Source organism: Myripristis murdjan, chromosome 12, assembly GCF_902150065.1.
Source record: "Myripristis murdjan chromosome 12, fMyrMur1.1, whole genome shotgun sequence".
In the NCBI taxonomy this organism is placed as follows: Eukaryota; Metazoa; Chordata; class Actinopteri; order Holocentriformes; family Holocentridae; genus Myripristis; species Myripristis murdjan.
In genome coordinates this window covers 29602732-29628714 of record NC_043991.1, presented here as the reverse complement: position 1 = coordinate 29628714, position 25983 = coordinate 29602732, and the positions used below count along the sequence as shown (strand labels likewise).

General features: G+C 39.2%; 1 protein-coding gene across 2 annotated transcripts; it reads right to left on the bottom strand.

Moving 5' to 3' along the window:
• Positions 1–395: 395 nt before the first annotated feature.
• Positions 396–24971, bottom strand: LOC115368874 (interleukin-6 receptor subunit beta-like). 2 transcript variants are annotated; one of them, XM_030065275.1, is made up of 16 exons: positions 24777–24971; positions 24394–24489; positions 20884–21189; positions 19503–19647; positions 18734–18891; positions 18237–18391; positions 17768–17930; positions 12526–12593; positions 11767–12016; positions 10639–10821; positions 10395–10496; positions 9252–9398; positions 7620–7760; positions 7040–7136; positions 6231–6312; positions 396–3797 (listed from the first exon to the last, which is right to left on the bottom strand). In XM_030065275.1, exons 2-16 carry the CDS (start codon positions 24467–24469, stop codon positions 3156–3158), a joined length of 2715 nt encoding a protein of 904 aa, XP_029921135.1. In that variant the 5' UTR covers positions 24470–24489; positions 24777–24971; the 3' UTR covers positions 396–3155. The 2 variants fall into 2 exon arrangements, with proteins under 2 accessions (XP_029921135.1, XP_029921136.1); XM_030065276.1 differs by having other exon boundaries at positions 11779–12016.
• Between the last annotated feature and the right edge of the window lie 1012 nt (positions 24972–25983).

Sequence of the window (25983 nt, the reverse complement as noted above, 5' to 3'; positions counted from 1 at the left end):
CCTCATGCCCTTCCTAGTGTGGTCCTGCCCTGAAACCAGAGGCTCATGTTAAGCCAAGATGGCTCTGCACAGTGAGGAGACGGCTTATCTACTGCAGACACAGTGCAGAATGAGATTACATGAGGATTTTTTTTTTTTACTTGCCTGTGGTGGAAATTCTGTTAATAAAATATTTCACGAGAGAAGTTGTCTTTTTCCTGTTTATTTATTATACTGACACGTATAAGGCACTGTGCCGCTGACAGTGCTGGAGTCTGTTCAGGCAGTGAGCAACAAAGTCTTAAGAGCCCTGCAGCACACACTTTATAGGTCAGCAATATCTTCAACCTTTCAGACTGAAGCAAACACACACAGTTTGTACCTATGAATCAATGAAAGTCTCTGGAACCAAAAAGTATTAGTTAAAAACATTTATTTCAGATTTCAAAATGATAATTATTCACAGCCATGCAACAAAGAGGCATCTTCAACTTCAGACATGTAGTGAGATATTGAACCTTTTCCTCTCTGTTCAAGGAAAATAGTGTTAAAAGCCTTTACCAACAAAACTGTCAACATTCTCTTTTTAATTAACGTAACTTTTCTCTCACAGCAGATGTTCTGCAGCCCAGTGTACAGTGAAAAAAATACAAGTCATACTGTAACAAAACACAAAAGATAAGGCCAAGATGATTGCTGCAAATGGTCTGCATGGTCTCCCTCCAGCAAGTGGTCATTTTTTGGCCAGAGGCTCAATTAACATCCCCCTACAGTGATTTATCAAACCCCTAAAATAATCACTGTTCATCAATATTACTTATTTTCTATTTTTTCTCCATGAAAAGACATTCTTTAGTGCCTTAAATGTAACTGCAAACCTTGCCCTCATTAAAAATGTGCAGAGCTATGATGATGCAAATAATCTCGCAAATAGTAACAAGAGCTCGTCTTGGAAGTCCTGTCCCACAACACTAATGAAAATTATGTCATATTTCATCATTTAACCATGAAAAACAAACAAACAAACAAAAAAAAAAACTTACATTAATACTGTTCATGTGAAGCAACCGTTTTGAGCTGGTCTTTTTTTTTTTTTTTTTTGAAAACAAAATCCACCCAGCAGTCCAGCAGCACCGCGTCTGGCAGAGCTCCCAATGATATGCAAAGCAGCGTCCTGTCAGTTGATGTGATTGGCTGTCAGATTTGTGATGTACCAAGTGTAGCTGGCCTGGGGTACATCTGATTGTCAGATTTTAGGGGCGTGCACACACACCTCCACCTTCAGTAGAGGAGTGTGAAAACGCCTGTATGGTGACAAACATTGACCAGATACAAGTCAGTATTGTCAGGGTCGTAGATTCTAGGGGACATAAACATAAGAAAAACATATAAAGTGCATTTCGCCTTATCTCCCAATATAGAAAAAACTCCCTAACTCCAAAACTCCCATGGAAATGCAAAAAGAAAAAACAAAACAAATTACAACAACAAAATGTACTTTTTAGAATAACTACACAGATAATGCATAAATGCCTTTTCATGTATATATTGTACAATGTTAGAAAGTTAATTTGGCAGTAAAATGTCAGTCAACGTGTCAGATTGAACCTGCACTGCTACAGCCTTCTGTCAGCATCATTCCACCAATGTCATTTTTATGACATTCACAGACCTGCCAGCTGTGGGAAGACATGTTAAGTATCACAATCATGTGATGGTTTTTCCCTGTATATTACTATATAATAAACAATTGTTAAACAGATTTAGTCAGTTATAAGTACTGAATCTGTCGGGAGCCATCCTTAAGTCAAGATTGTATTATGTCACCTGAATTTTGAAGCTTCACAGTATTATGATATACAATAACCATATGACATTAGTTAAATAAAATGACTCTTCTTACTTGTGATGGGGAACATGGTATTAAAAATGTATATCTAAAACAGATGCCTCACTGGTCATGTTGGTGGCGCTAGAGGGACAGTCATGGGGTCGACCGAAATTGCCAGGTTTCATCCTCTAGGCGACATGAATGTTTTCACCAAAATTCATGGAAATCCACCAAATAGAGAACATTCCACTGCAATACTGACAATCTGTTGGTGGCGCTAGAGTGAAGGTCATAGGGTCCCAAAAATGTATATATTTCATGCTCTATCCAACATGAATATTGTCACCAAATTTTATGGTGATCCACCAAAGAGATCTGGAGATATGCTGACCCTGATGGAGCTACAGTCACATAGAGGCCCACACTGATAACTCCTCTGACTGAAAGTGGCACTTGGTTACACAGCAGTCAATGTTAGGCAAATATTAACTAGAGGGTTTGGTATTTTTTTGGTAAGTTATTTGGCTACCTGAAGCTTCTTGGTGTCTGATATCTACAGTATATCAGTGTTGCACAATGTGCAGAAGGCATGAAAAGGCTGTTTAACAGTTTGGCCACTGCTTTTGATATTTGGAGAGGAACTTCTGGGACGCATGCACTCTCCTCCCCGTATTGCTCTCTCTCAGTGCCTGTTGGTATTCTCATCTGACTCACTTCACTCCAGCCACAACTGGTCAAATGCTGGTCCAGACAAACTGGTCTGCTTAAATTAGATTTAGCAGTCTTTAAAAAAGTGCAGCATAGTCTAGCCTGAAGAACGACATTATCAAGGCAAATAGGCTGTAACACATTGTGTTGAAATCAATTACTAAGAAGCTCCTTTACAGTTTGATTTGGAAAAGTTTACACAAAAAAATACAAAGGAATTATTTTCCAAAGAAAAAAACAGCAAATCACATTCAGACTCAAAGTGGGCATGGAGGAAATGCGCAACATTTAATACAGCTTGAGCCTACCAGTCCAAAAAGAGAGATGAAAATACAGCGGACCAGCTAGTTTAACTACTGATCTGTGTACTTGAAGCAGGTATTTTGTATCTTTTGTATTATTGATTTTGGTTGGCAGGTCTGCATTCATGTGCACACTTATCTTAATATGAAAGAAGGCCTATATACGCTTGTAATTTAAGTGTAAAGCCAGCAAATCTACTAGTACACGCTCCAAAACACAGCAAATGCTTAAGAGTAAACGTATCAAGGCATTCTGGGATATCTGTATTTTGTGAAGTGCAAAAAAATACTCGTATATTACTGAAAACTAACTGTAATTTGAACCCTCTCCCTTCTCACTGTGGCCTGTAGCCACCCAGCTGAGGCATGTAGCTGCAGACTGGCACTCCTTGCTGCCAATCAGACGACTGGCTTTCCTCTGTAGGTATAGTCTGCTGAGGGCCCTCCTCCACGGGACAGAAACTGAGGGACTCCATTCCCCCCCGATCCTCCATCTCCAGCTGGTTCACATCTGCTGAGTTAGAGCTGTCTTCACTAGTTGGCGAGTGTCTGAAGCTGGGATTTCGGGGTAAACGGCCAAACTGTCTGCTGTTCTCCTGCCTTGGGATGTCAGGATTCTCCTCAAAGTCCAGCAGGGGCTGGGTTGACTCAGACCGGAAAAATGTGGGCTGCTGGGTTTTGGGCAAGGAGCTTGGGGTCTGACCCTTGTAGCCACTGCATGCCACCACTGAGGAGTACTGAACAGTGCTAGCTGTAGTTTCACTAGAGTCGCCACCTTCATCGCTGTCCGACACACTTTGGCGTGGTGAGGACATGCAAGAGGAACCTCCGATGCCGCTGCTATGCTCCTCTGACAGATATTTGTCCTTCTTCAAAGGCAGGCAGGCCTTGTCCTCCTCAAACACAGACTTCCTGTCCAGCAAGTCCACCTCAACCACACTGACATCAGCCGGGGCATTCTCCTTAGGTGTGTCTGCCTGTGGACGAGGAACGTCAGAGGCACACATTATCGTTTGCTAGTAAGGAAATAACAGGATAACACCAGGAACCAGGAGACTACTGTATATTTGAAGCACCTCAACCACTTCTACTGCTTTTACTTACTTTTACAGTACCACCTTAAATTCCTCAATCTCGTGAATTACTACTACTGCCGCTACGGCTACTTGTAGTACTACTTAAAGTATTTTAATTCCTACTTCTACTGTTTCTAGTACCTCTTCAAGTGCTTCAACCCCTTAAACTATTACTACATTTACTATGTCTTTAACTACTTCATCTCTATCTACTTTTCCATTTAGTACTACTTTGAGTATTTCAACCTCTTCAACTGCTACATCTACTACAAGTACTTCAGCCCCTTATTCAACTACTACCCTAGCAACCACCCCAAACATAATAGCAACCAGCAGGCAGCTTTCAGCTAGCACACACAATTTCCCCAGAAACTGTACTGTACTGTGGTAATTACAAGGGATCAACCAATTACCAGTCCCAGACAATTATTTGGGCCGGTATTCTGAATTTTTCAGTTGGAGGTATTGTAATTTGGATCTGCATGATGGCCGACATAACAACCACTCAGACGCTATCTCTCTGTCAGAAAGACATGCAGCTGAACAAAAGCGAGTGGGCGGGGCAACCTCCTCAGAATAATAATGGTTACTATTTTTATATCCCTTTTCACTGGATTTATATTTTATTTAGTTTTACAGAGAGACAAACCACTAAGTTGTAGCCCACTAGGCTGTAGTGCTGCCCTTACTTACTTGCCTTAAGGCCAGACATTTTTTTGTGTCAGTGCTTGTGACAGGTGTCAGAACACAGCCACTTTTCACGAGCATTCAACCACAACAAATCTGATCTAGCATTACTGATCTGACCTATAAAATATATCAGTTTAATTATTATTGATATAGCTTTCCTAGTTTTTTTTTTTCCAATTTTTTGGGGGGATCTAATTGTATTTACTTCAAATGTATATCAGCCCTAAATATAAGTTACTGGTGTCCTGGATTACTAATAATCTGCATCATCCTGAAGTGTAAGATGTCATCATCACTTGTATTTATTTATATACAAAGTATTACTGAGGAGATTACCATCTTTTACTTCTTTTAACCTGGAACAGTAACAATCTCAGTACGCACTGAGAAAACAGACTAATGCTCCACATTCTGCCAGTTAACAGTGACTTCTGAAACACTGCCTTTTGTGTTTGTGCCACATACACCTGGAATAAGATCAAAATTAGGCCAAAATATAGACCAAGCAGTACCTAGTATCAACTGGACAATTCAAGAGCCTGATCTCACATCTTAACAAATAAACTGTAGGGAGAATTTTATCCTTTTTCTTGTTGTTGTCGTTCTTGTGATCATCTTTATTGTGGTTTCAGTGATCACAGTTACGTTTTTTTTAGTCTATGTTGTATCGTTTTTAGTGCCTTAACTGCCATTTTTTTTACATTCTCTGGCTACTCAATATCTGATCTCTGTATTTTATCAGGCCTAATTACATTGTGTTTTTTCTGTATTCGGCACAACTGTAAAGGCGGGATTTTCCTCAATGGTTCCTTCAAGTCGAATTAAACCATGTATATGCACAGATAAAATCAAATTGACTGTAAGGGTTGTGATGGTTGGTTGTTTTTTGTCATAGTTTATCATAGTGTCTTGCTGAAAAACAGCATACATGCTCAGTGAACCAACCCTGGAAAATAACTGTAAATGAATGAATGAATGAATTAATAAAACGCCTGAACAACAGTAACATAGAATACTGTACTGTTCCAGATAAATTCTGTGTAAAAAGTAAGAAATGTTGCACTTTCCAGCCCTGACTCCACACAAACACATCGAAAATACCATCTGTTTAATGGTAATTAACCAAAGTGAGATACTGAGATGCAAATGAATGGAAACCACCACACAAATACCACTTTAAATAACGTATTACCAAGCAATATGGTGATTAATACCTGAATAATACCTCTGACTAGACTCAGATTCATTGAATAGGACTAGAAACTAGATTGTTTCTAGTCCTATTCAATGAATCTGAGAATGCTGTGTTGTTTTTCATGACACAGATGAGGCTCATGCATCAGCAGGTGCATCTTTGTGGATATAGATGTCACAGCAGAACATTATTTGATAGTAACATTTGTTCATTTTATTCTTTCCAATTTCTGTAAAGTCAAGACTGTGGTTATACTGGGCAGCTCCCGGTATCAAAGCATGAAACCATGTTAATGTCAAGCAGGGAATGAGCACAGAGCTCTGATGACTTTACCTTGATATTTAAAGAATAAAAATATTTGTCTGATATATACTGACTTTGTGCCAGCAAATCTTTTCATTTTTGCACTAATTTTAATGTTGCCTGTTAGAAAGAATTGAGCTCCTTACTTTGGAAGGGAAATCTGGAGACCAGGTACCAATGCTGCTGTTTCCAGGGTTTGGGATCTGAGGCCAGAAGTTTTTCTTGATACTGCAGAGGAACAAACAATAATGATTATCTACCAACCATAACACAAGCAAAAGGGGTTCAGTTCATTCAAATTCATTCAGATATATAAAATTTTGTAGAACAGTCAAGGTGATGATTACAAATAGCACCCATCCAGTCCTTGGTAGCCTCTGCTAATGCTGGAATGTGTCACTAACGTCCAGTGCATCCCTGGCCTGCCTGTACACACATACAGTGCAATAATACATGTATTCGTATTGAACCGTTCAATACAGGGCTTCCACTGTGGTACATATCATGAACTGAAATGATGTTGTCAATACCAGTTTTTTGAAAATGTTCTCTGTGCCACTCATGGATGTATGAATAGAACGGAGCTGCTGTGTCCAACATGGCAGCCAACACGACGAAACAGGCAGCGTGCTGTCCGAAAAACACTCTAGTACAGCTCCAGTGAGGCACACTGTCGGGGTCAATCAAGTGTGCATGTATGTTTATTTTTATCCCCTTACATGGATTCAGTTCATAAACATAAAAATTTACACTATCACCAAACCATAAAACAATTGCAAAACCATCCCAACAGCACATAAAAACTGACAGTGGCTTAACAAACCACATTCTATGTATACGCACTGGACTGCTCATTGACAACACTGATGTGATGCTGTCACATTTTAGCATGAATGCACTGTGCAGCAACAAGATGTGTGGTCTGAAAACAAAAGTTCAGGTGAGTGAGACTTACATATCTCTTTTGTAGATACAGATGAGCACAGCCAGCAGGACAATGAAGAGGAATCCAAGGCAAACTCCCACCACAATCCCCTCAATCTCTCCTGGAGCTAAGGGAAAACACAGAGGACAGCTGGACGATTGGATGATTTCTACAAGGCGTTCATCACACACATTTAGGGAGTGAATGTGGGGAAATAAAAAGGGCTTCAAATTGTGTTAGGAGATGTTATACTTTAATCAGGAGCAGAGAGAGCAAGCCAGAAAAATAGGTTTGATAAGCAGCAGCTCTTGCAGTGGTTCAATGGTTAACTTGAAGAGGGATCAAAACTGCTAATGAGGTACCAAAATTGAACAATGTATGTTATCAAAACAACATAAAACATAACATTGTGCCTGCGTTTATCTACTGTACCTGCCACAGGGCTTCTAGAAAAGGCTATTATATAGAAGTTGGGCATTATCTTTTACAGTGAGTATATTTACATGCACTAATAGCAATTACTGGAAGCAGTCAATTTAAGGTGATACATTGATTACTTCTACATATAGTGGCTCTAACTAAGTATTATGACTTAACAGGCCATACTCACCATATTTCAAAGTGCTGAAAGAGTGTTTTGTGCCATTGACTGAGCCTCGTATGGTTGATGCACTGATCCAAGCCTCATACTTGGTATCACTGGACAATGACCTCAGAGGGTATGAATAGGTGTCATTTGGCACTGGTATAGCTGCAAAATAGAAAATACAAAATTTTGCACATAAGACTGCTTTTTCCAATACTGTTCAAACACAAATTTGTGTAGTTTAGCAGAGCATATCGCACTGTGAAATAAGAAGTCACCTTTACTAAAGTGATAATTCTGACTTTTTCCCATATGCTTGTATTTGCTGCTCCATGTGAGTGTAACCTCGTGTCTCGACAGCAAATGTAGCATGAGAGGCATGTTAGCAGAGTGGAAGCAGCAGTGACTGCTCTGTCTTGTGTGTCATGAAGAACTGAGCGACAGTGTTGAGCATAGGTCACCTGCATTTTGGAAGCGCTCAGAGCCCAATACACACTGAGTGTAGTTATGTGTGTACAATGGAGAGTTGAAGCCTAAAAAAATGCTTCAGCTTGCGGTTGCACAACACCTTTTGTTGCTGTGCATCCTTTTTATTTATTTTTTTTTTCAAATTTTACTTTAAGTAAAATCCTTTTGTTATGCTTTAACTTTCAGTGCTCCTTCCAGCACCCTGGCTTCCAAAATGGCAGAAGTATTTCTGCTGTAGTGCTGCCACTGTATCACCCCATATGTCACATAAGGGACTAGAGTGCTGCAGTGTGGTGATACAGTGGCATATATTGTGCTGATTAAAGTGTTGGTTTCACATGCTGATGCTGCAGTGCTCCAGTTCCATATTCATTCTACGGGGTGATACAGTAGTCGGATTTCCATCCAAATATATCGCAAATTTTAACAAAATTTTTAGAAGATCGTCAAAACAAAATGCAAATTTATGCATGTTTCCATCCACTTCTTTTGTGCGAATATTTGGAGTTGGTTCATCGAGATAAGCAACAGGTGGCGCTAATTCTCCAGCCGGGTGACATTATACCACTGCAGAAGAGGGCGCAATGCGATGACGTATTACAGGTGCGTCAGTCAAAAATCAAAACAAACAACAGCAACAGAAAAGAGCAAGAAAGACGCAGCGTAAAAGCAGGGACAAAGGCGGACAAGTGGGAATGGAAATAGAAAGTTTTAGTGTATTGCAACTATGCGCTCTTACGAGTGTACTGATGACAGCGTTAACAGTGTCTGTACAGAGGAGCGGAAGCCATGTGATTATGAATGTGCACTTATATGCACTTAATTGCATTTTCCTTTTATCGATACGCCACCTTTTCCACCTCCCCCAAGCTTAAAAACTTCTTTTGAGATATTTGGAGATTTTTTGAATTTTCAGCGTGCGCAAATTGAAAATGCGAATACAAACAGGTGGAGGGAAACCCATCTACGGAAGAAAACATTTCCATTTCGGAAGCCATGGGGCTGAAAAGAGCGTTTAAAGTGAAATGAAAACATACATGATGTATACTCCCAGTATAGCTCTCATTCTCATGACAGGGAAGGAATGAATGGACCAAACTTGATGGATGTATCTCACTCGCAACAAATACCATGATGTGGGTAAGAATCCAAACTATCACTTTAAAGTACCATGTGGTAGACACTGACCGTGCTCTTCAGTCCCAGCTGAGTAGAAGATGGTGTAGTTTGTGATGAAGCCATGCTGTTTGTCCTGGGGAATCTCTTTCCATACCAGCTGGGCCTCATGGGTCCCTGGTGTACCATTCAGTTTGACAGAGGGGCCCTCCGATGGTACTGCAAGAGCAAAAACAGGCAAACTGATCATTAATCCTGAAATAAGGTTTATACACTATAGCACTATAGCCACTATAGCCTTAATAAGATGTCATTTTTAGTGCTATTATTCCTTATTGACTTTGTTGTTTCTGCAAATGCTACAAATTAGACAGCATCTGAAATTTTGACCATGCACCCACTAAATGCAGGTAAACAGTGGGCCTTAGCATGTCTGAGGGATGCTTTTTTCAGGCTAAATGTACAGGGCTTCTACAGATTCAAAGGCAGAGCTGGGTGGCTGGAATCCAATATGCAACGATGCCAACACACAACCAAGACATGGCTGTCACGAATCTCACACAGGCTCTCATTTCCAATCATAGTTTGAATGGAGGTGCTGTCAGTGCCTAATTGACTTTCTTATACTTTTCTTTCTTGTACCTTTATACTTAAAAGGGAACCACTTGGCTTCACTTTGTGAGGTTGGATCAGCCACACACTGCAGACGCTGCAGTCTGCCGTGTATCAGCAGCTGATGAGTATCTACTTTGCAATGGGATTTAGGAACAAGGAAATTTTGGTGATTTTAATCCACAATCACAATATTGTTTTCTTCTGAATCAGCCCAAGTCACAGCAATGTCTCTTCAAAGTCTAGATGCTGATGAAAATATTGTGATTTGTGTGCCTTTTTCTCGTAAATCTGTGAATTTTAAAATCTCAGAATTGTCAAGTTTTTTCTCTATATTTGTGATTTTTTTTCTCAACTTTAATCTCAGAATTTTTTTTATTTTTTTCTGCAAACTTGTGACTTTATAATCTCAGTTTTTGGATGTTTTTCTCATAAATTTGTGAGTTTTTGTCATAAATTTACCACTTTAATCTCAGAATATATCAGAGTTTCAGATTCATATTCATATTCAAATTCATATGAATTCATTCATTTTTTCTCAGAATATTTTCTCTGTCATTTTTTTTTCTCCCTAATAAGAACAATGTTTAAATGTTATCTTACCTCCTTGTTCCAGAAAGTCCTCTACAGACACTGGCGTGCCAATCGATCCAGAGTATAATGAATACACAGATATGGTATAGCGCTTAAACTTCTCAAGGCTCCCTAAAGTTGAAAAAGAGGTCATATATAGGTTAGCACATACTAGCGCCCTTAGATTATGCTTGATTCATGGCAGTTTGAGCCCATATTACAAAATCCAAGGACTAACTTGAAGAATATTATATCTAACATAGATGGTGATCACCTCTGATGGCGGTTCGTGTGGTGTTTCCACGCTCCCTTTGCCAGTCTATCTGGAGGCCATCGTCCCATTCTACCACGTACTCTGTCACAGCGTCTCCCCCGGCTGTTACTTTGGGAGGCTGCCATTCCAGCCACAGCTGGCCGCTCTGGCTCCACGACTTCAACCCTTCAGCTGGAGAGCGCTCTGTAAGCAAAACACACTTTGCATTACTATTTCATTCTCAGCAGTGTCAGCACTCTATCCTCTGTAGTTTTTAGATGTAAAAGCTTGGTATTTCACCTGCCATTTATTTTTGACCTGTAAGAAAAAATCTACCACAGGCTTGAAAAATGCCATGATATATCCAACACAATAAATATTGTGCCTAGTTTATTTAGTCAAAAAACCCTTTTTGTTTCATAGCTGTGTTGCTGAGTGTGACCTGACAAAAATGTCACCAGACAAGTCCCTCTTTATCATGTCACCTTGGCACATCTATAATTTTTTATTTATCAATCAATCAATCAATCAATATCCTTTAATTAACCAGGTAAAAAGACTCATTGAGATTAAAATCTCTTTTTCAAGAGCGACCTGGCCACGAAGGCAGCATAAACAGTGTTACAACAATACATACAACAACAACAAAACAACAGCAGTCACACACTGTAGCCAGTAACACAAAATGCTTACAACATAAGCACAAGAACACATGACAGGTCAAAGTAATGTAAAACATTTCAGCACTAAATCAATTTGAAAAACAGGTGCATTGTACCAAAGAGAACTAAGTTTAAGTAAGTGTTGAAATATCAAATTATAACACAATTGTCAATAATGTTGCATATTATTGGATGTTTTTTTGTTATTATTTCATATTTTATATTGTTCAGTGCTCATGTTCATGATGAGTATATTTAATTTATTCTCTAATTGCAGTTCAACTTATTTTTAAGCATAATATAAAGAGTCAATGATCTGCATGGAGGAGACAGTTGGATGAACTCACTGGTTTGTGATGATGTACTTTTCATAAAGTGTCATTTGTATTTGATAAAACTAAAACTGTAAACTATTGTCATGGTGTCTGAAAACAGAAAAATATTGTGCAATGTATTCATGCCAAACACAGCCACCAAGGACACCTACCATGTGCTGCACCATGTGCTGGGATCTCCAGCCGTGCCTTGGGAGACTTCCCCACAGAATTGATGGCAACAACTTCGACATAAACGGTTTCCCTCTTGGGCAAGTCTATCAGCCCAAGAATAGTGATCACTATTTTACTGGAGCTGCCGTCTGAATCTGATCTGTTGACTGAGGTGGTTGACGATGATGCTTTCCCTCTTCTCACACTCGTGTTAAAACTTCTGATCTTCCCATTGGACAACACAGGATCCTGTTAAGGCAGTAACACAGTAAATCATCTTTCAAGAATGGAATCAGGACAGTGGGATATGACATTACATGATGTATGACCACTGCACACAGCTCTGCACTTTTTATGAACTCTGCTTAACATGTCTGCAGTTTGTAGTGACTGCCTTGTCATTGTCATGCATACAAACTCCATTAAATTCTTCAAGAAAACACACTTTCAATCAAAATTGAAGAGTAGCATATTGAGTTGTATAGATCCCTGAGCATGATATGAGTCCATATATGTATTTCTTCATTCACTTTGACAGCACAGTAAAACAGCTTCTAAGGCCAATATAAAACGCCACATGTCCCGTTACCCATTGTTATCATGACAGACAATCTTTTTTTTTTTTTTTTTTTTTAACATACATAACTGACTTTGCTCATTGTTTTGTGTGGCACCAAGAATTATTTTCCTTACTGGCATCTTCAAGATTTTATTTAGTTATATTCAATATGATTATAAAAAGTATCAGATCAATTTACCTTACAAACCAACAGCACTTCCCGTTCATTTCTGCTGATTCGCCATAAATCTGGTTCACTCTTTGGAACTGGCCAGGTAAAAAAACATTCCTTCATTAATTTTTCAGAGAAAAATGTAAAGGAAAAACTTGACATGACAACAACAACATCAACAACATTGCCATGAATACTACTACTATTACTATTTCGACTACTACCACTACTAGTAAGAATAATAATAAAGTTTATTTGTATAATACTTATCAAAACCAGTGTTAAAATGTGCTTTACAATAAGCACATAAAGCAGCAATAAAAGTTGGAGTCATTAATATATGACTAAACAGGCAGGCATAAGTAACAGAAAAGAGGAATAAAACTTAAAACAATGGATAATTAAAAAACATAAATGGAATACCAAGGATACAGTGTAAAAACAATGGGTGAGAGGTCCAGAATAAAGTACCGTATAACACAATAGAATAATAGAATACAAATAAACATAATCTTTTTGTCTTTGAGTGTCAGGTGGGAACAGTCTATAGGATCCTGTCTGAGGATCTCTGTCTGTTAATTAAAATCAGTTTCAAGCCCCTAATATTTCCTTGGTTATCATGTGTGTTGGTGTTGATTTAAATGCCAGTGACACTGGTTCTTAAAGCAGCAGTAAACTAAAATCAGCAATTTTTCATTAAAATGTTTTTCATTAGGCTGAGAATCTGAAACTGTGAGAATCATAAGTCCCATGCAGAGAGAGGCCAATCAGTTCTTTTCTCCTGACTCAAATGAGTGGGTTTGCTGGGGATTAAAAAGTTACTCCAAGAGTGAGGGCGATCCAATTAGAATGCAACTTCTCACTCCCATTCGATTGACTCTTCCACTGCACCTTAGCATAGCACGCGTAGGATCATATCAGAAGACAAGAAGATGAGACTCGAGGCTAGCAAAGGCTTCCATCGAAATATGAAGCAACAGTGAACCATGGTGTCATTCATGGACTTTCTCACTTCAACTCTGCACTTAGTGAGCTCTACAGCAATGTTAGCTATGAAATCATTTGGGGTCATATTGTTGCGGTGCTAATTCCAACAAGCAGGATATTTTCACTACAGCAGGCTGGTCTTATGAGAATCGTGAAAATGATGTTACAGGAATGTATTGCTGTCAAATCACAGTCTTTGAATATCCCATGAAATGGATTCTTATTTTTTTAATTTTATGGACTTTCTGTTGAATCAGGATGTTTAGGTGGAACATGGTGCAGGGAAGGATCATTCACAAGGACAAACCAATAGGACAGACCAAATCTGAACCCTAACCCAATAGGATCTCAGTTTAGAAGAGACACAGTTTTATTTGAAGGGATAGGTGGATTAGAGAGGATGTTTAAAGATTTGTGAAGGTTTTATTGGTTGAAATGTTAATGTGCACCCACTAGAGCAGGATGATGTCACTGTTTAAGATACTCTGTTTTACAGGAAGTACATGTCATTAGGGATGGTACGATACCATTTTTTCCTTGCCGATCCGATTCCGATACTAAATTCTGCCTAAAAGCCGATACCGATCCGATACCGATCCAATATGAGCATGCTTCTGCTGTAGCCTACACTACCAACCTTACATTATATGATTGCTGTCATCAGGTTAAACCCTTTGTAAAACATGAAAGAACATTCAGAGAATGAATGCCACAGAACTGTTCTTTTATTATCCAACTTAGTTTGACAGTCTAGACCAGGGGTCGGCAACCTTTAGCACTCAAAGAGCCATTTGGACCCGTTTCCCACAGTAAAGAAAACACTGGGAGCCACAAACCCCTTTTGACATTTAAAATGAAATAACACTGCATATAAAGTTTTTTTTTTTTTTTTGCCTTTATGCTATGTATAGCTAAACAAACCATAAAGTGTTGCATTTATGAAATCAATGAACGACTGCAGAGAAAACGAAATTACATTTCTGCATGCAACAAAATACATTTTGAACTCCGAAAAAAGACGCTGGGTTGAAGGTTAGCCTACTTCACAGCGCACAGCGTCTGCACATCTGGGGTCCGTTTCACGAAGCAGGTTCAACAAACTCCGAGTCTTACCCCGAACTCTGAGCTGATCTACTCTGAGATAGGAAACTCTGAGTTTTCAGTTCCAGAACTGATTTGAGTTAGTTTGATCAACTCGGAGTAGTTTCACCTGGAGTTAAATGCGTGCACCACAGCTGTAAAAAGACAGCCCCGATTTGACGAGTCACCATGGCAACGGGGAAGCATCGGGCTGCGTTTTTCACCCCAGCTGAATTGGAAATCTTAATGCATTCATACAACGAGTTTGAAAATGTTTTTTTTTTTTTTTTTTTTAAAAAGTGCGACACCGCTGCAGCGGCAAAGGAGAGGGCGACGGCGTGGGAGAACATTGCTGCTCGGGTCAATGTGTAAGTTTAAATGTAGTCCGTTGCAATCACAATAATATTACAGGGGAAAACTGCTTAAATGGTCGCCTATTAATTTATTTCATTTAGGTGCAATCCTGCGGGGGAGAAGCGCACTTGGCAGCAGCTTAAGATGAAATATGAAAACACTGTTCGAACAGGTAAGACCTCGGCATAAATATCTATGCACGGTCTGATAACCATCTCCCGACGAATATTTAATTCTCTGCACAGTAACACTGCACCTTCATCCATGCAGGGTTCGTACACTTTTTTCATGGTCAAATTAGTATTAAAAATCAGAAAAACAGAAAAAAAGAACAGAAGGAAAAAAGAAAACAGCTTCTACAGCTAGAAGTATTTAGTCTGCCCTCTCCTTATACAGTAGATGTAGGGTATAGGTAGATCCCCCTAAGGGAAAATTCAAAATTGACATAACAATTGCATAAGTAAAATAAGATTAAAAAAATAGATTACATTAAATGAACAAGAAAACCATCTAAGAATATTATATAATAATAATAATAATAATAATAAATATGTCAATATAATTCATATATATTATTAATATACTGCATCAATATGGTTCATAGATAGATAGCATAAAAATAGAGAGAGAGAGAGAGAGAGAGAGAGAGAGAGAGAGAGAGAGAGCTTGCTGCTTTGGTATACGTCTTGCGCTCCAGTAGCCAAGCGGTGTCTACTCTTATGTCTATCATCTTATGGGCTAACATCAGCTGTGCTTCAATTCTAAGTTGTGGGAAGTTCCTGCAGTTTACCGTTGAGAAACGCAGGCTTTGTTCTTAACTTAACCCTTAATAATTGTCACTAATTGACACTGCCATTCAGACACATCACATAGTGCTTCTACATTTAGGTCTAGCATGCAGCTAATGGTTAGCCACAGTGGTGTAGTCTAGTTTATTCTAGTGGGTACGCACACACGCACGCGCGCGCGCACACACACACACACACACAGGCTCCCTTTCTGAAATGTTAACGTTAGCTCCAGCTGTAGTGTCCCCCGAAAAATGGTCAAAAAGAGCCGCTTCGTAACACAGAGAAGGCGACTTTATGAACGGGAAAGTGAACGTTATGTCAAAAAAACATACTGATACGTATCTTTTTCATATCATTTTTAAGTGGTTATACGGAAATACGGGACCTTTTCTAGTGGGTATACACCGTATACCTGCGTATCACGTAGACTACACCACTGATTAGCCAACAAATCACACATGTAGGGCTAGTCATCTCTGTGACTTACTTTTCATGACTCGAGAGTGCTGACTCTCCCATAGCGAAAAGTTGACGCTTCTTTTTGCATATTTTGCAGCAGGCTACACGTGGATTTGGTCCATGTTTTATCCACTGTTTCTACTTTTCATTACCCAGCCAATGTTCATTAAAACGGCAACCTCCCGGCACGTTGGTCGCATGCTGCTGCACTGCCCTCTTGTTGGGGGCGTGACACATGACAATCAATCCAGCTCTTGTGAAACCCATCAGAGCGTGAGCTGTGAAGGCGTCAGTTTTAATCCGACTTATTTTATTTCTCTCCATTTAATAAGTGGTCCATTTAGTCAGACCAGAAATATGGTAACAATTTCAAGCATTCAAGCATTTACAAGCACGTTACCCAAAATTCAAGCATTTTTCAAACCTTGAAAACATAACATTAAAATCCAAGCATTTTCAAGGTTTTCAAGCACCCGTACGAACCCTGTCCATGGCATCGTTGTCGAAAGGACATGCCATGTTCATGAAAAAAAGTCAACACCTAACTACTAATGGACTTCTAATAAAGGCTTACTGACTGTTTTTTTTTTATTATTATTATTTTTTAAATAACAGACGGCAGAACTAATATGCCACGCCAAAACTCGCCTGCTGACTGAATGAATGAGGAAGTTAAATACGGTGTGTGGCTGAAAGAGGGCGGACGGACACAGAGAGAAACTCGAGGTTTCATGAGAAAAACCTGGTCCCGACCAGGTTAGTTTCATGGAGTCTGTTACTGTGTAAACTGACCGAGAGCTTAAGTTACCTCCCTCTCAGAAAGTCAGAGTTTCACTCATTTCTGGGTTAACAGACTCAGAGTTTTCACTAAACCTGCTTTGTGGAACGGACCCCAGGGTTGTAGGCTATGCTGTCATCTTCATCTGCAGGATCATAAGCTGTCATCTGTGAGGCGTGCGTGATGTTTGCTTTCAAGAGTGACAATTTTTATTTAGATGTTACAAGATCACCATAATCTTCAAATTTAGAATTACATTTTAAAAACGAACAAACTAAAATAAAATACATTTTAATTAAATAGGCTACTCATTAATTATTTTCAAAAGCCACAGGGAGCCGCATCAGAGGGATGAAAGAGCCGCATGCGGCTCCGGAGCCGCGGGTTGCCGACCCCTGGTCTAGACACTCTTAAACCGTTTTGCCAAATGGCTGACATTTTGCAACTTACCATATTGACCCGCATAAAAGACGACCCTGATTTTAAGATGACCCCTTTTTTTCAAGACCCTTTTTTGGAAATTTTTATATGGACAAAACCTTGTCCTGCGTGCATCCGTATCGCGTGGTGGTATCGGTGGTAGTATCGGTGTATTAACGGGCGTACTCGCCGATTCCAATATTACCAAATAAGGCTATATCGGGCCGTACCATCCCTACATGTCATGTGATTTCATTTCATAGGGACTTTTTTTTCATTACAGTCATTGACTTTCAGGAACTCTCAAATCCTGGTGAATGATGAGAATGGAACTCAAGAAGAATACTAATAATAAAATCCCCATTTTACCAACCCTTCAATTTCTACCCATAATACTCACTGTCCTCTGGTGTTCTTGCTGTGGCATTGGCACTCCAACTGCTCCAGTACCCATAGCCCTCTCTGGCGCTCTTGCAGCGTACCTGAATGACATAGACTGTGTCTGGTTGGAGCTCCTGTAGTCTAAAAGATTCTATCTCTTTGGCAATATCCACAGGAGGGACCTGAAACAAATTTCAAAACATTCTCAACACAGCAACTGAGGTGTGCAACCACTAATGTGAGCCAACTTGACACAAACAACCATGACAACCAGTCACTCTAGGACTTCAGTTTGAATGTGACTTCTGGTACCAGAAAGCTCAGTTTTGTGCAAGTATCTTTATTTTATTTTATTTTTTTGAAATTCACAATTCCTTGAGTTGTTTATGTTCATTTACAGGAGGTAGGTGTACTGATGGCAACTGTGGTATGAAATGGTAGGAAAGAAGATGGTACAAAGTGAGAAAGAATTCAACATAAACACTTACATTGCGCCAACTTGGAGATCGATTTGAACGGTATCTGATCTGATACATCAGTGTCACATATTCTTTAGCAATAGGACGAATCCACTTTATTAGAAGGGATGTGGGAAATTGCTTCTCAGAAATTGCTTTCACGTCTGATGGAGGGTTTGTTTTCACTGCAAGAAAAGGTGTTATATGCTGTCAAAACACTGTATAAAAGAGACGGTGATGATCATCATTACTACCACAACACATTTTAGAAGTGCCAGCATCTGATGAGCAGATTTTGACACAAGGCCAGACCACAGCGAGCAGATACTGTTCAGAATACTGTTCAAACTTTAACAATACCAGAATATGACATCAAAAATATTGCAGTCTAATGTCCATTGAAAATAAATTACATGGAAAATATGCAATCATAAAGAGTACATTCAGTGAATGAAAAAGTCTTTGATAAGACAGCTATAGGTTCTAAACTATAGGTAGGACACTAGTCATCACTAGCTTTAACTTACCAAACCAGTCAGCTTCTGCAATCAGATGTTCAGATTCTGCTTTGCCAAGCATGTTCTCTGCCTCCACCCAAAAATCAAGCTCCACATGATTGGGGAAAATTTGGAATGTTATTTGGGCACTGTTGTTTTGCTTTGCCTCCACCTTTTGGGTCTCACCACTGATGACGAATGACAACACACAAGGCCAACATCATCAACAACCAACGCATTTGAATACTTGCTTTTAAAACCAGTTTAACACCAACTTTGAGATCAACATTGCTACAACTACCATTTTTAACTCACAAAAAAAAAATATATTATGTGAAACTGTGAGATTATTAGGGATCCAAGCACTGAAGAAGCTGGAGCCCTATCTTGATTATTCGGATTGTTATTACTTTTCTTTTTCGTTCTGTCTTCTTTCTCCACTTTACGTATCTGGGTATCTGAAATCGTAAGACTTATAGTGACCAAACTTAGCTTGGAAAATCTCACCCACTATTCAGCCAAAAAATACCAATAGGGTTAAATGATGGTGCTATAATTACATATTTATGTTTTGGCCCATAACTGCTTAACCATTAGTGGTAGCGTTTTCATGAGACCAGAAGTTCACCATGTTGCACTTTGTCTAAAACAGTTTTTGGTTGGTCCTCCTATAAAGTTTCTTAAAATTTCAACAAATTTTGCATAGACCATATCAGGACTGGTGCAAACAAAGTTATTATTTCAAATGGAACAGAAATCCGTGCGCCCATAACAAAATCAGTAACGTAATGATACTCACGGCAATGTAACACACAATGTGTACTTGGTCTTCAGATCCTGGCTTCGATATATTCCTGGTTCCCAAACACAGGTGATGTTTGGGGAGATAAGGTCTTTCTCTTGGATGGCCACACAGGACAGATTCTCAGGCTTCTCAGGGTGATCTGACACAGAGACAAGTAACATAAAAAGGGCCCATTTTCATGGTTGTAGCATTAACAATAGCAAAGATGTGAACGCCTGCCAATATCCTCTATGGGGTGTGGTCTACTTATTTTTGCAATTTTTGTGACTGGCATTATACAAGGATACAAGGATACAAGGAAGTTTATTGGTCATTATACAACAGGTTGTATAATGAAATTAAAATGTGGTTCCCCCTTGATTGATTAATTGATTATCTGGGGAGAGTTGGCTGTAACAGGAGTTAATGAACTAAATAGGGGGAATACATTATTACCAGGTGGAATTTGGGCAGACTTCAACACAGGCCAATCAAATCAGCTTCTCTGATCCCCTTTAAAAGCAGTGCACTCCCCGCTATGACACACTGGCATTTTCTAATGGAAGAGATCTGACTGGCTTCCCCAAAGACAAGCCAGTGTTCTTGGCCAGGAGGTGCATTCTATGCAGAACAGACCTATATGACTCTACAGCATGAATATATATTGCACAAATATGCTGTCATACTGCCACTATGCACCTTTTTTAGGAGAATTTACGTTGCTGGAGATGGTGACAACCGTTTTTTACGTGCATAATGATGCTGATGTCATATTTTGAGGACAACCATTCGGACAATAACAGTGGAGTTAGAACAAACTTTGTTGAAAAAGAAACATCAATTCTATCATTTTGTCGGTTGCCTGTAATTTACTTGCCTGTTCTTTAGTTTCCTTAAATGAAAAGCTTGCACTGAGTTAGTCATTACTGTATTACCATGTGCACACTACTGCCACAACTGCCATGTGGGGAAAAAAGCAACAGTATTTTTCCATTATTTACATGTAAACTGACAACTCATCGTAATAACGTTGACTGAAGACCTGCTTTGTCTGGGTGAAGTAGATAGTGATATCTAATGCCAGAGTGGTACCAAAATTTCACTGAGCTGTGCCACTCTGCCCATCTTACCCTGGCAAGTTCAGCTTAGACCATGAAAATCCTAAAAGCGCCCCAAAACTAGCTTAACATGAGATGAAATTTGCTGCCAACAGTCACGTTAATGCCATGATGAATTTGCAATCTAATATTATTTACTTTGTTTCCATATGGAATTTCACAAGCCATAACAGCAGGACTACACAGGAAAATAAATATTTTCATTTTGTTTTACTTCAGTCTACTCATTTCATTAGAGGTAGTCAAATTTCTTTTTAGATCAAACAGAAGGTACTTACAACCCTTTCGAAGCAAGATCCCATGTACAAATTTGCCTTCGTGGATTGTTATATACGGCGAGGAGGGCTTCCTGCATTTACAAAGTAACCACTGAGGCGTGTCCCTGGTGATGGTGATGGTGACATTAACAGCTGATCCGCTGATCTTTGTGTACTGTTCTTTGGGTATAACACTCCGTGAAGAAATCCAGTAGAGGTCATCTGCTGTAGCTTCACTTGTATTGATGAGCATGCATGTGGCAGTGAAATTACTGCCAATCTCCACCACTGGAGACTGCGGGACTACCATCACATGGTATTCATGCTCTAAGGACCAAACACAACACAAAACAAGGTCATGTTGTCACAGCAGCAAGACTCAGTAAAGCATCATTTCAGAAGTTTTACATCTGCTCAAAATTTCCCATTACAGTAATATTCATTCAAATATTCCACTACTATTCCAATATACACTTAAGGAGGCAACGTTTTTGAAAAGGCATACATCTGTACATGATACTTGGGTATGACAGCCATCGTCAAGTGGCAGCTCTGTTGTGAATCCATTTACCTTCTACAGTAACTTGCATTTTTTGGCATGTGTGCACAGCCTATTTCAAGCTCATTTTTTACAACTACCATGTTATCAGCTTGTGTTTGGTATCAGTTTAACAGGCCACTTCTTAGCTTTCATTGAAGCACAACTGTGACTCTCTTTGACAAATTAAAGAGGCTGCCTGATCTCTTCAAAGTGGCAATAACATACAGTTTTTAAAATAAACAAACAAATAAATAAATGAATAAATAGATATGGTGCAACTGTTATTGCACCATAGTGTCCTATGTCGGTGTGAGTGTTTCTGAATCAGAGATAATCACCAAACAAGATTTTATTTATAATCATTACTATTATTATTGTTAATGAAGCAGATAAAAAGAGTTTCTGCTTACATTCTGGACTGCATTACAGTTTAGTTACAGTTAAGTTATTTTCACCTTGCGTTTTATTTTCCTGCTTTTTGCCATCACGACAATTTTCTCGCTCACTTCACTGTACAGCTTTTATACCATCAGGGTGCTGGGTCTGCTGCTGGCCAAAATACAGACAGGGCCAGGCCAGCACTCTCCAGCAATTAAATTCAAAAAGCAATCAGTCTAAAAGCACATCCTTTCAACACAATGGGACCATCCTATCCCCAATGGCCAATAACCCATTGCCTGAAACCTGCATATATTGTGGTATTAGACATGTTATTCTAATTAGCAAAAGCTTTTTAGCAAGCTGACAGTTGATGTTGCATTCTCTAGATCAGGCATACACAACATATGGCCTTGAGGCTACATGCAGCCCGGTGACCACTCCATGCTGGCCTGCAACATCATAATTGCTAGAGGTCAACCAATAGTGGATTTTTAAAAGACGATACAATAAAGACAGTTTGGGGCAGGAAAAAGCTGATAGCCGATTAATCAGCTAATATAAAACGACCCTGTGGGAAATGAACTCTGTTTGACTTCATTAGACACTGAATAACTGTTGAACCAAACAACTAAATCAAAGTCATAAAATCAAACTAAATATATAAATATACAGATCACTAAACTTCAAACTAAATAATTAATAAATAAATATGGAACTGAAAATCAGTTGGCGAAAAGCTAAATCTAGTGTGTAAAATAACTCAGTGGGTGGGAGCTCTTCTTATTTTTGGAGCAATGCTTTCTCCTCAAAGTCAGCATTTCCTGTTAAGAAGCCTGATATTGTAATGGAGGAGACAGTTTGTCTGCAATGTTGAGCTTTGCAGTAGAAACAATTTCATGATATTACCTTGGACTTTTGCAGAATTATATTAATTACTGTATAAGACTGTTTCATTATCGTTTACAGTACTCAAACATATTCCTATGTTATGAATATGTTCATTCATATATGAAACATTTAAGTTAATTTTTCAAGTCCTAAGGAAAAGTTTGCCTAAGGACAAAGTCATTTTTGTGAGGAGTTATGGTTTTTAATTTTAGTTCCTACCTGTCAATCATCAGCCACTGTAAGGGCAGAGTTCTGCCTATACTGACAGTTTGTAAAACATCCTATCTGTGCCGACTGATCGGCCAAACCGATTAACCAGTTCACTTATAATAATTACTAATTCATTAATTACTAATTATATAAAGTGCAAATGTTGTTTTCTTTACCTCAAATTAGTGGCAAAAAGTGCCCTCTTGCATTGAAAGAGCAATATTTCAGGCATAAACAGCTGATTACAGGCAATGCTCCTCAGTCCCAGCTGTATTTTGATTGGTCAAGTGACATCAACACCATGTTGCTACCGACTCAAACTGGCAAGAGTGCTAAACAAACACTGGAAGAGGCAGTGGTAAACAGTAAGGTTTATGAAGCTACAGCTATGCAATGCTAACTTATGAGAGATCAGTTTGTCATTATTACATCTATTTCAATGTGCACTAATGCTAAATTCACGTTTTGTTTGTTTGTTTGTGCTATGATCAATAACTACTTGAAGAAGCAGTGTTAAACATGCACCTGTGAGTCATCTCTCAAACTTCTACTGACATCTTCCAAATAAGTTGTGCAACTGTGCTTTGATGTTGCGTAAATGCAAACTGTGTAATGTCATTCTCCTAGTGGCAACTTCAGCCTCAGCTCATTGTTAGTTAAATATGTAGATGCAGAGATTTCTGGTAGGCTCTCCCACACAGCATCACAAATTGTGGAAGTATGTGAACACAAGCATTAAACACAGCTTCCGACTCAAGTAATATAAACTGTCTTCTTCCCCTTCCACTTCTTCTGACATGGCATGCAGATGAGCGGCACCAGGCAACATAAACAAGGAAGTGCACATGAGCAACATTAAAATATATCTAAATTTATAAATGGACTTGACCTAGTATAACCGTAATGATAAATGCTGAACCAAAGCAACTCAAGCTATTTAAAGATATAAGTTAAGATATAAGGTTGGGTTGGAAGGCTGTGTTTGAAGGCTTTTGGACTTCGTTGTTAGCTTAGTGTATGCATACAGGACACAGTAGCACTCCCAGGTATATAAAGCTCTGCAGTCGTCGGACTGATGGCATTTTTGACACAATCAACTGTCATGACAGCAAAAAGTTAAGAACACAATGTTGAAAATAACCAGATCTTTCTTTAGTTTCTAGAGAGCACCACAAAAACAGAACATGTCTTTAAAGATGCAACACAAAACTGCCAAATATCTGACATTTAGTCCGTTTTTTTTTTTTTTTTTTTGTAAATCTCCAGTTCTTTGTTCATGCTTTCAGCCCATTTCCCTCTGTTGCCTTAACGTGACGATCAGAGCTGAAATAACTGTTCTGAATGTAATCTCCATCCAAATGCCCGTGTTACTAATGCGTAATGTCCACATCCTGCTGCGTAGAAGTAAATTTTCAGGTAGATGCTGTGAACTGTGATGTAAATGTTTACAGATGAAAGATTAACATTCCTCAGATATACTGATGACAGTAAATGGGTTCAGGGTTACTGACCAGCGCTGGCAGGTAGGCTGGAGGCCAGGCATACCCACGCCAGGACGTGAAGCAACCCTCTGTGGTAGGCAGTCATGGCGCCCGGGGACACGGAGACTACAACAGATTGATCCACACGTTAGTTCACACTCTGCCAAGTCTGTGACAGGCTTCTGATGTCAGCGAATAACTCTCCGGATGAAGTCACTTCACGTTGTACTCGATCGAATAAGACCAGTAACTACTGTGCTATACCTTTGGTTGTTGTTGTGAAAATATAACATAAATATATGTGCCAATAATAATGTCGTACACCGTACGGCCGTCGAGTGTTAGCATCCTAACGCAGGTTAGTCGCCTGTGTTGCTAGCTACAATGTCTCAGACGTTAAACGTGTCACTTACCTGATGGTAGATGTTAGCTTCTTTATGTAGGATGCGCTAAATCAATACCATGTTTCACCGACGGTGTAAAACCTGACTAAAGGCCGACACAACCGTTAAATACACTCGGTGGGGAGAGGGGGGGAAATGACTGTAAGCGACTGCCGTGGAAACAGACCACCCATTTCCCGTCCGGGTACACTTGTGTCTCAATATTTTGCAGTGCTGCGCCACAGTGTGCAGATTATAAAACATGTGAACCGACTGAAGCAGACACAGAGGCTAACCTGCCTTTTAGCACTCAGTATAAGGATCTGCCCACGTCAAAACTGTCCAATCAGCGTTACTGCGGCGGCAGAATGTTTTTTCTGTAGGATGGCGAAGTCATAGTCTAGTTGAATTGAGTTCATTCTCTACAGCCTTTTCCTAATTTTAGCCGTAACCAATTTATGACTAGCTCTAAACTTAACCCTTACCTAACCTAACCCTTATCCTACCCTTAACCCTAAAATGAACTAATAAGTCAAAATGACCGCTCACGCGACTTCGCCATCCTAGGAAAAAAACATTTGGCGCATGTGGCGCATCGTGTCGTGTGAGGAGCTACATCTTTTTTGTTGTTGGTGGTGTTTTTTCCTCTTTATTGAACAGTGTAAGTCTGTTACAAACAGCCATGAGGACAGAAAGGATAATTAAGGCACATTTATCTTATATGTGCCACATGTGTGTTCAAATAGCCTAAATATGCATATAAAATTAAAAACAAACAAATCCATCACTTCTCCTACAATTTTTGGCATATTTTGGCAGTCTGTGGTCAATAATGTAAATATACTGTTTCCTCTGTCTCACTTCCTCTGTTTTGTTCCTTCTCCCCCTCACAACATCACACATATATGGAGAAACACCTCTCACTACCCGCAGTATATTTTCTCACTAAATTTACTGGCTCAGCCTAATTCACACTCCTCAATTTCCCAAGAGGTTATAGGTTATGCCCTAGGAAATAGATCATAGCGAACAGTAAGTGCGAAACAATTTAATGTCATGTTTTGCATATTAAAATACAATGCAATGCACTTCCTAAGAGGACAGGGAAAACTAATTCCAAATTCAAACAAAATGGACTTAGTTCCGCTGATGTTTCTGCATGTCACAGAAAGTTTTTATCACTTTTTCTGCAAAGTCAGGCCATGGAAGGATACTGAAATGATTAAAATCAGGTGTG